This window comes from Myripristis murdjan, chromosome 22 (genome assembly GCF_902150065.1).
Source record: "Myripristis murdjan chromosome 22, fMyrMur1.1, whole genome shotgun sequence".
NCBI lineage: Eukaryota > Metazoa > Chordata > Actinopteri > Holocentriformes > Holocentridae > Myripristis > Myripristis murdjan.
Window position 1 is genome coordinate 26,449,116 of NC_044001.1, and position 11,335 is coordinate 26,460,450.

At 38.5% G+C, this 11,335-nt stretch overlaps 1 protein-coding gene across 1 annotated transcript; it reads left to right on the forward strand.

Moving 5' to 3' along the window:
- The first annotated feature begins 3,482 nt into the window (after positions 1 to 3,482).
- On the forward strand, positions 3,483 to 9,894 carry LOC115380624 (alcohol dehydrogenase class-3 chain L). Its single transcript, XM_030081739.1, has 9 exons — positions 3,483 to 3,586; positions 4,314 to 4,415; positions 6,592 to 6,733; positions 6,823 to 6,910; positions 7,477 to 7,696; positions 7,840 to 8,100; positions 8,776 to 8,911; positions 9,403 to 9,541; positions 9,793 to 9,894. The coding sequence occupies exons 1-9, from the start codon at positions 3,569 to 3,571 to the stop codon at positions 9,815 to 9,817; spliced, it is 1,131 nt and encodes a 376-aa protein (XP_029937599.1). The 5' UTR covers positions 3,483 to 3,568; the 3' UTR covers positions 9,818 to 9,894.
- The last annotated feature ends 1,441 nt before the right edge of the window (positions 9,895 to 11,335 follow it).

Consider the following 11,335-nt stretch of genomic DNA (forward strand, 5'->3'; position numbering starts at 1 on the left):
TGATTTCTGTGATGCATTTATGTTTGGTCTGACAGATGTATCTTCAGTGTAGATCAGCATTTGACCCCATCGTCTTGGTTATATTCTTCTCTGTGCAAATTGAGAGGCAATCACTCTGCCCTTGTGGGATCCAGGATTTCAGATTTTTCAGATTTAACACTAAACTATAAATAAATAATGATAAGCAGTTGTGGCTGACATTTTTTGATGAAGAAATCACAGTTTATTGTTACTATCAAGTATCAAAACTCAAACTGAATCATGAACCAACTTATACTGTCAAAGGGGGGTTACAACTGTAAAAGATGTCATCTGGACTCATGTCTCTTATAGTCGTTCCATCTTTAATATCGGTGATTCAGGGACATGTTATTCTCTAAAAATTCAGGATTTTTCAGGCTTTTGGTTTTCTGAAAGACATCATATGCCCTCTTGGATAAGATATATTTGTGATTTTAATAAATACTTTTTGGCAATCAAAGCTGGGAGTGCAACCATGGAATGGCAGAGAAAGTCAAACTCCAACACATAAAAGAAGCAAAGCTGGATCAAACACCCTCATACATCAAAGTGGCTTAGCTCACATTCAAAGTGCGGAGTAATTCCCAATGTCATGATTAAATTACAAATGAACACACACATCATATAAAGGAAAAATTAATGCTATGTGAAAGAGAAACCAGTAATCCAGTAAAATTAAGTAAAGGTATTGACTTTTCCATACGCAGAAATCTATCCTGAAGAAACTTGAGAAGAGAAAAACTTAAAACAGTCAGGCATGGATTGTTAGTAGAGTACAGAGAAAAACATCTCTTGAGCTAATTAAGCAGACAGATAAAACAGGAAAAGCATGTGAGCATGAAATGCATTCAGAAATGCATACATGCATTCATTATTATTATTATTACCGTATTATTATTGTTATTATTATTATTGTTATTATTATTATTATTATTATTATCATTATCATTATCATTATTATTATTATCATTATCATTATCATTATTATTTATATGTATTTGCATTTTCATGGAATCTTTTCCCTTTTGACTTGAAGTAGTATTTCATTTCATTTTTAATATCTACCTTCAACAGCCAACAATCAATCTTACCTTTGAAGACATTATTAAACTGGAGCAAGTTAGGTTTGATAATCATGTGTAGCTGTGTCTCTATGTTTCAAGTATGATAAAGTAACCTTTATCCAGAGACATGTTTCATGAAATATATTTCAATTCCAGCCGCAACTTGACTTATTAGACCATAACATAATGGCATGGATATACATGGTACAAATTTACCTGTGCTAATAATGCCTGTTCCTCAATTTGTATTGTTCTAACTTCTTTACAGTTCCACAAACTGGTATTAACGAAATAATGATTTGCAGACTGGGGATTCTGCAGGACTTGAACTTTGTTCATAGGAATAAATAGGAATATATTGTTTTTCAGCCATAGTAATTTGAGATTTTAGATATCCAGGGGCAATGTTGTTCTTATCTTTTAAAGTTAAAGGTTGTATTGAGTTCTTATCTGATCAAATCTCAAAGTCCTAAGTTAAAGAAAATCAATACAAGGTAAATCAGCCAGAGGAAGTTATGTGTCACCAACAGTCACCCCACCTCAAGACAGATTTTGAGGTTTGATGTGGCAGAGGGGCATTGGACAGCGAGTGTCTTCAGCATAGCAGGGGAGTGAAACCCCGTGCTCCCTGATGAAGCAACAGAGGGGGAAACAAAATGAAGTGCATAGGGACCAACAATGAGCCTTGCAGAACATCACTGGTCTAACACAGAGACTCAACTAACACTAGTTTATATAAACAAAATAAATTAGAAATACTTCAAAATTATTTTTAGTTTTCATCTTTTTGTCTGTGCAGAATAAAAAAAATTATAATTCAGGTTGATAAATTTTTGCCTGCATGACTAAAAAAAATTACATATATATATATATATATATATATATATATATATATATATATTTACACATATACATACATACACTACTCACAAAAAGGGATATTCGCCTTTCGGGTGAAATTTCAGGATGAACCTAAAATGCATTATAACCTTTACAGGTGAACTTAATGTGACCTTCTGTAAACGTTTGAATGCACATGTCCAGCTGTTCAATGTTTCAGTACCTTTTGCACAAGTTGCTGTTCTCTAACAAGGAGTTTAACGTCAAAATTCACATCAGGTGTTTGATGCTCCAGCTCATCGAGGTCGTATCATTAGGGAATGGCTGCTGGAGACTGGGTTACCTCAGATGGAGTGGTCTGCACTTTCTCCAGACCTGAATCCCATAGAAAACCTATGGGATCAGCTGAGTCGCCGTGTAGAGGCTCGGAGCTCTGTACCCCAGAACCTCAATGTCCTGAGGGCCGCCCTTCAAGAAGAGTGGGATGCCATGCCTCAGCAGACAATAAGTCGACTTGTGAACAACATGAGACGTCGTTGTCAAGCTGTAATTGATGCTCAAGGGCACATGACAAGTTATTGACACTGACATTTTTTGTTGTGGTATACCCACCACTGTTGTTGGCTTTTGTTTCAAGAAATTGTTTGAGATGAGGAAATCACCAGTGCATGCTTCTACTTAAATGCCCTACTTTCATGATATAATATCACTGTAGCGTGAACATTTTACATTTTCCATAAATTTCACCCAAAGCCAAATATCCCTAACTTTTTGTGAGTAGTGTATGATTATATAAATGATTTTATATATATATATATATATATATATATATATATATGTATAGACACACACATATACATACAGTATATGTACAGAGTGAGAGAGAGAGAGGCAAATATTCACATTTCACCTTTAAAGAAACATATCAGTTATCAAGAATACTCCAATTAGTATTGAAACAGAATACAAATTAAACCGACACACCAAAAAAAAAAAAAAAAAAAATCCAAAAACCCAAACCTGCTCTGAAAAATAAGTAAAACTAGGTGGAATTAGAAAGACAAAACAATATATGTGTGTATATACAGTATATATAGATATAGATATAGATATATAGATATATAGATATGTATATAGATATATATTAAAAGTAATGTCTAGTTTAAAAGTAATGTCTAGTTTAGTTTATTATTTTCCCTCCAGAATGTTTTGTTACAGTTTAACTTGTATTCAGTTACACTTCTAGTTATAGCATTTTTGGTAGGCAATATATTAATATGTTTAAACATGAAATAATAGAAATTCAGACTGGATAGAGTTTTCAGCTGTGATACTAGATGCTATGAACAAAAGCGTTTTCCTCATTTTGTCTACAGCAACAGTTTTATAAATTCTTTGCATGGAAACAAAGATAAATTTAACTGTTAAGTATATCCATTTTGAATAGCACCCCTGCTCTCCACTACTAGAAGATAGGACACAAGGAAGACAGGTTCAAGTGTTGGGACACGTGAGGCTGGAAGGAACAGGAAGTGTTTGGACGCAGCCTTTGGAAAACCCAGGCAGACCCCTCCTATGTGTTAATAACCTCTGATAAGGACTCCATTGTGACCTAACCGTCCTGGATCTGGTTGAGAAACAACATGGCAACAGCTGGGAAGGTAAGTGGGCTGCCTTTTTGTTACATTAAAATAAGTTAAATTAAGATATGTATTCCTCAATAAATCTGAGTTTTCCTGAATGTGGAAAAATACTGGTCTTTCCAGCTCAGACTATGTTTACACAGTGGGAGGGCGTATTTACATGAAGGAGAACAGTCTGGGGAGAAGCAGTGTTGACAGGCACTAAAAGGAACAAAGCAGAGAGAAAGAAGATCCTCTGACTCTAAGCACATAAAATATAATGTTCTTTTTGTTGAAATGGAAACATGAAATTGTGCAAAAACTATTGAGAGAATTCCTTCCATTGCTTGGTTACACAATCTATGATGGACACAGAAGAAAGAGTTGTCTGAGAGATGTGTGGCTGGTGGGAGGCATTTATAAAATACTGGTCTGTTTGCACAAATCCTGTTTCAATAACAGTCTCTGTTGCTGCAACAACCCAAAACAATCATTTTTAGAGGGATAAATAAAAGACATCTATCTAAAGTTCAAATTCAATTCAGTGTTGATAATTCAGTGTTGAGGAAAAAAAAAGATTTTTCATCTTGCTGTCATTGTACCATTAGTAGGATACTTATTTCATATATAACTTGGCAAACTTTTAACTTACCTTAACATACCACTATCCGCCACTATCATCCTAAGGGGTTTAATGTCAAGGGCTGTTATCTTGAGTAATGCTGAACCTGCTGGAGCTGTAACGCTGTGGCACGCTGTGCTGTAGGTCATTCGATGCAGAGCTGCAGTGGCATGGGAGGCTGGGAAACCCCTCATCATAGAGGAAGTGGAGGTGGCACCACCCAAAGCTGGGGAGGTGCGCATCAAGGTAAGAAAACACAGATGCTGGGGCATGGCCGGGCAGGGTGCAGTCATGTCTGACAGTTCTATGCTCTGATCTACATTTGGTGGGAGTCAGTAATGAAAAAAAAAAAAAAAAAAAAAATCTGCTTTGAATTCTACAATAACAAATTAGTGAGATGGGATTATTGTAATTCCTATCAGAGAAACTGGGCCATACCTAAGTGTGCAGAATGTGAACTGAGAGAGAAAAAGTTGCTGTTAAAAATGTTATTAAAGAGACATGCTTCTTAATTAAACATGGGCCAATAGAATCAATTATTTATGGGGAATGCATGGATGGCATTGGTGTCAATGTTCTTGTCATATAATGGACAGGTTCGCTCATTCGCCCCAAAATATTCATGTACGGTATATCTTTCACACACTGTATGCTAGATGTATGTTCAGAGTACTCCAATTAAATATTTGGGAATATAATCAACTCTCCAAACTACATAAACTGCACAGCTACAACAACAATTTATGAACCTGTGTTATAATCAAGATGTCAACTTAGGAGCTGCACCATCGGAAATAAAGAGACTGAATTTATGAACCTACAAACATGTGTTTTCAGTTTTTATGCACACATGAGCTGCAGTGCTGAAAGATTTGAGCTAGAGAAGACAAATTTATTCCCAGAAATTCCCCCCAATGGTGCCACCACTGTCACTTTTTTTTCATTTGTTCTGTATTGCAGCAGCTTCATATTTGATGTCTTGATAACATAAAAGGCTCAAATTTAAATTCTGTGATCTCGGGCTTTGGAAGACAGTCATTCATCTCCACACATTTTGATTCCACTGTCCTGCACCACAAACATGAACTGCTAACAGCAGAAAGAAACTATGGACAATGGTTGCTATGAATTTTATAAGTGATTTTATAAATCTCTGCTTTCAACACAGCCGTCCCCAATTTCTGCACAGTGCAATGATTCTGTTTTTCAAAACTCTACAAGGACATGGTTACATTTAATATATTTACTCCTTCAAGTTCACACCTTGTTGGCTTTCTCTTAGATCCTCAAAATCCATCCATCATTCAACTGTTAAACTGAGGTTTATTTCCCTTTAAGGAGGACCACATTGCTGTTGAATATTTCTAGACCTGAAAACTGCATGATTTAAAATACCAACAGGGGTGTAAATTTATTCACTAAACCTGAAACGGCTGGCAGGATGAATTATGCAGTAGTACAACAACTGATAGAAATGCTCAGGCTCAGCAGTGGGATATAATGTGGCAACAAAATAAGACTGAAAGTAGAATACTGTGGAAAATGTCCAAACAAATTTCACTTATTAGCAATACAAAGATAGAGAAACCCTTGGACGTTTCAGAAGTACGTTATTACCTGTCTTTACAAATGACGAGGAAGGTCATTGGTGTTGAAAGAGATGAGTGAAGGCAGAAATAGGAACAATGTTAGCAGTTTACCAACAGATAATGAGGTGCTCATGGTGGCCATGCCCAAGAGACATAACTGCAACTCAGATAAGTAACCTATGGACAACCATATATAACCTATAGAGTAGTTAATGAACAACTCAACCTGAATGATTATCTACAGTCAGATTTGATTTTGTTTTTCTGTATATATAGATGCACTTTGCACCTTTGCATAGTGCATAATTTTCCACAAGTTTCCAGTCACATCACACATAAGAACAGTTTGCTTGGAAATAGATCAAAAGTCTACAATAGATCAAGTAGGAATCAATGTGGAGTAGAGCCCATATTCCAGCCTGAGCACAGGCTATATCAAATTCAATACCGGTGATATTGTAAGTATACCCTTTGAGGAAGAGCCTCCTCTTTCCTGTTTCAACAGATTAAGATTAACACCACACGACAGTCTGCAATATTAAAAGCTTTCGAGGCATGAATCATGTTGTCCAGAGATATGATGTATTTTATAATCTGGTTCTTGGCCAGTGTTGAGGGTAACGAGTTACTAAGTAGCAGATTGCTTGTTTGCAGTCTTGACCTTTTTACTTTTATTTCATGCAATATGACTGTGAATGATGCCACATATGCTAAAATGTTGGGATATGATACCATTAAGTTGAATTTTGATTTTCGCTGTTTCATCCCTTCTAAACATAAAGTGAGAGCACCAGTAGATTTAATTAGGCTCAAATAACTGTCATCTCTTTCAGATTGTGGCCACAGGGATCTGCCACACTGACTCCTACACATTGAGTGGTTCAGACCCTGAGGGAGTTTTCCCAGTAGTGCTGGGCCATGAAGGAGCTGGCATCGTGGAAAGTGTTGGAGAGGGAGTCACCAAGTTCCGAACAGGTAGTTTTATCATCTGACAATACAGCTTGCAGTGTAAACACTCACACCTTAATGGCTTTGAACTGAACATGCCATGCTTGAGCTTTCAGGAGACACAGTCATACCCTTGTATGTCCCGCAGTGCGGAGAGTGCAAGTTCTGCAAGAATCCAAAAACCAACTTGTGCCAAAAGATAAGGTAAATGTTTTGGGTTAAAGCTGCACAAGGCAACTTTGCACCTTGACCAGATCCAAATGGCAACTGTAAAGTCAATTTTTTAACTTCAAAACCCCAAAATCTTGTGAGGGGATGCACTAAACTGCATACAGTATGCGTACCATAAAACTGGTCTGATACTTAAACCAAAGTAAACCAAAGGATAGCAAAAGGACAAGAACGGAGAATAATCTAACATAGGTGAGTTCAGCTTTGGGACAGACTGCTTACTCCTTGCAGTTTGTATTTCACTCTTAAGTTTTAATTTGTCACTTTCTTTGGACGGTGAATGTGTCCAGCAACACCAACAATCAACACCAGTTTCATTTGGTTGAACAGGAAGACTCTACAGGGTTTCTATTAGTTGTGAATGGAACACTTTTTTGCTGGAGCCTCATTTTGTGATTTGGGCTTGTAAAGGGGGTGTATTATTGAATAAACATCTTGCCTAGTGCAGCTTCAGCGTCTTTGTAATCTGTTATGGGAGACCACATCACTGCCTCATTCAAACCACTGTCAAATCTGTGCCTCTTTAACCTGTCCTTCAGGCTAACCCAGGGCAAAGGCTTGATGCCAGATGGGACAACCCGTTTCTCCTGCAAGGGCAAAAACCTTTTCCACTTCATGGGTTGTAGCACTTTCTCTGAGTACACCGTGGTTGCTGACATCTCTCTGGCCAAGGTGGACCCAAAGGCTCATCTAGACAAGGTTTGTCTGCTGGGCTGTGGCATCACCACCGGCTACGGAGCAGCTCTCAACACTGCCAAGGTCAGTTACTTTGCTCCCAGGAACATTGGACTAAGTTGATAAGATGAAACTTAATTGATCCCGGTAGAGAATTTCGTTGCAGTTGCAGCAGCAGATAATGGGATATAGTATTAAAAATGATGGAAGCAACAATTCCGTTTCAGGTGGAGGCAGGGTCGACCTGTGCAGTATTTGGTCTCGGAGCATTGGGCCTCGCAGCGATCATGGGCTGTAAGGCGGCCGGGGCAACCAGGATAATTGGAATTGATATCAACCCTGACAAGTTTAAAACCGCTCAAGAGTTTGGAGCCACAGACATGGTGAACCCAAAGGACCACAGCAAGCCAATCCAAGAGGTTCTGGTTGAGATGACAGATGGCGGGGTGGACTATTCCTTTGAGTGCGTGGGCAATGTGGGGATCATGGTGAGATGAATTATCAAGAGTGGAGGATGATGATGATGCAAATATTCACTCTGTGGATAATGAAATGAACCAGATAAATAACAGTTAGACTCCATTGTTAGCTGACAGACTTCTAACTCAACTGAAAGTGCCTGTTTGAAATGAAGACTGTTTGTGGTTTTGGTTTGTGGCAGCCAATACAAATATCTTTACTCTGATGTTGTCACTAACTGATGTTTTGCGGCGATATTCAGTTTCTAGCATGTATTAAGTAGTAGGTGACATCCCCATTTTCTCCGGACAGTTCCCTGGTTTGATTCTTTGTGCCTGGCTGGAGCTGCCTTTAGATCCCTGGCTTCTTTCAAACACTTGGCAAAAGGGGCAGTTAGCAAAAAAGCAAATCAAATACTGGTGCATTAGGGAAAAACAGGAATTTTGAGAAAAAAAAGTAGCAAAAACTATGTACTACTCACAAAACTAAATTAAAAAGTAAGAAAACGTAATTATTAAAATGATATATCTAAACATAAGATCAGTGACGCTGGATCAATGTCAGATCTCTTGTTTGTAAAGGCTTGGGGAAGCCCTTCACAATCATCAGTGTTGTCTTTGGTAGAGCTAGAGATGCAACATCCACAGTGAAGCTGTGGTGCCATGTGTTCAAGTTGTGGTGATGCCCTGGTCTCTTTGTGGCAGAGGGCGGCTCTGGAGGCCTGTCATAAGGGATGGGGGACCAGCGTCATCATCGGTGTGGCGGCAGCGGGACAAGAGATCTCCACCCGTCCCTTCCAGCTAGTGACAGGACGCACATGGAAAGGCACTGCGTTTGGAGGTAACTGGCTGAAAGACAGCTGGCAGGTCTGTTTCAAGTCTTTCACTTCCTTCAGACCTTTAAATGGCAAGTGGGTCATGAAGCATGAACCCATGAATCAAATTTCAGCATTAGTGATTTCTCGTTTTCTCGTCATTGTGTGAATAATGAGCTATCCATAATTTAGTATTGATGGTCAATAATTTTAATAAGCAAACAAATCAGAATTCAGCAAAATGCTTAATGATTCCAGCTTGAAGCCAATCCATTAAGTAGGCATTGATGCCAATGGATCAAAAAGGCACAGATGTGGCTGAAGACAGGGGTACAAGTCTAATGAATCTCACAGTTTTATCCAGAGTATATTCCCCCAAAAGTTGAAATAAAACCTACAGGCAACAAAGAAAAAATCAACGAGTCTCTATCAATAACTTAAAAGTTGGCTTTTTGAAGATGAAAGCTTTCTACAATACCCTGATGAAATGAGGTCACTCTAGCTGTACTCTTCCTAGGATACAAAAGTGTGGAGAGTGTTCCCAAACTGGTGGAGGAGTACATGAACAAGAAGCTGAAGGTGGATGAATTTGTTACACACACTCTACCCTTTGAGAAGGTCATTGATGGTTTTGATCTCATGCACGCTGGGAAATGGTAAGCCTTGGTTTCATTAAAGATGTTAATGTTAATCTGAGCCATGTTCCGGCGTCCCTCCGAGGGCTGTCCATCACAGGTTTAATGCGTCACTGCTGCCCTCTGCTGAGGACAAAACTGAGTTAGTGAGACAGGGTTTTATAATGGGGCCCCTGGGAGGCCACGCTTCCATCTAGTATCATTTGAGTCAGTATTATATTTCAGGCCTTAGTGAGACAGCCATAACGTCAGCTCTCGTTTTCCTTTTTCAGCATTCGCGTCGTCCTCAAGTTCTAGAGAGCAGAGCCTGGAAGCATGCAGAAAACCATGATGTCACTTTTTATGCAAGTTCAATAAATAATCTTTCAGTTTGCTGTTTGAGTCAATTTTATTTGCACAATGCACAGTCAGACATCTCTTTGATCAGTGTTTCCCCCCCTGAAGGAACATATTATACATAGAACACTGTAAGGAGAATGAAGTGGAACCAAAACAAAATTATTCAGAGCAAAATTATTCTTTGATCTGAATTCAATGAATAATACAATACTAATACTTGAGAACCAGCCACAAACAACCAAACAGCATCACTGCTGGGAAGTTGGTAATAAGTGACGACTGCTGATTGATTGGTTTTTAACGAGCAGCAGACAGTGAGGTCTTATGAAGTTGTGGAAAAGCATGGTGAACACATTAATTCTTGTTAAGACACTGCAGATTGGGTCTAGTCTGCTTATAAATTTGCAAAAGAATCCTTTGATGGTTTTCCCTGAAGGCTCCAAGCTCTATGCTGGTTTTCAATTTTTATGTAGGAAAATGATCGGACATGGTCAAAAGGGTAGAGACACTGAGCTACTTTCTAGAGAGGAATGACATCCGAAATGTGCCTTCTTGTGGAGATGTTAGTGTGTCTAAATTGGGGTCATTTTCAATTCCAACTATTAAAAAATGTTGACTCAGACTGCAGCTGACTAGCGAAAAGTCAGTCTCTCTCACTGCCTCTCATGGATAACCTTGGATAGAAGATTTCACATTTGAAGAAAATCCACCTCTTGAACTGAATTTTAAGTTAAAACTGCCAACAGCCAAGATTAGCTTGGTTCATGTCCTACTGTGGGAAAATACATGAAACAAATTTTGTGTGCAGTGGTGATGCACACCAGTGTGATGTCTGTGAGGCAAAACAGATCAATGAGTCCGGTACTGGGATGAAAAAGACACATATTGTAATAAAATGACTTAAATGAATGGGATCCATTTAACTTGATGGGATTAAGCATAAAACACACAATTTCCAATTCAAATTTATACTCATCCAATCAGTGTACTGTCCTGGTCCAAGACTGTGAGTGAGTCTAGAAAACTGTTTTGAGATAACCAACAAGCATTTAGTCAGTCAGTGATGCTAAATATGATTTGAAGGTTTAACTCTGACAGTGGGCGCTCCAATAAGCAAAAATCATCCATTACTGACTAAATGCTTAATAGGCTGCATCAAGGTTTTCAATCAAGCAAATCCAAGCAAGTTTATGAACATTACTGATCTTTGTGACCGTCCTGCTAAACATAGGGAACTCCACTGCGACTATATGAATTCAAGTCACACCAGTTGAACCTGTAGTGAATAAAATTGGGTCATAACCAAATCTGACCTTGTTAGGTCACGCTGTAAAAGTCAGTGTAGTCCACTGAAATCAAATAGGCTACAAGCCTGACAGGCACCTGGGTTACAGTTTCCAATGATGAAAGGCTGGTGAATTAAACCACACTAGGGTTCAATCACCAACCTATGAGTACAAAGTCTCCACACAGAGC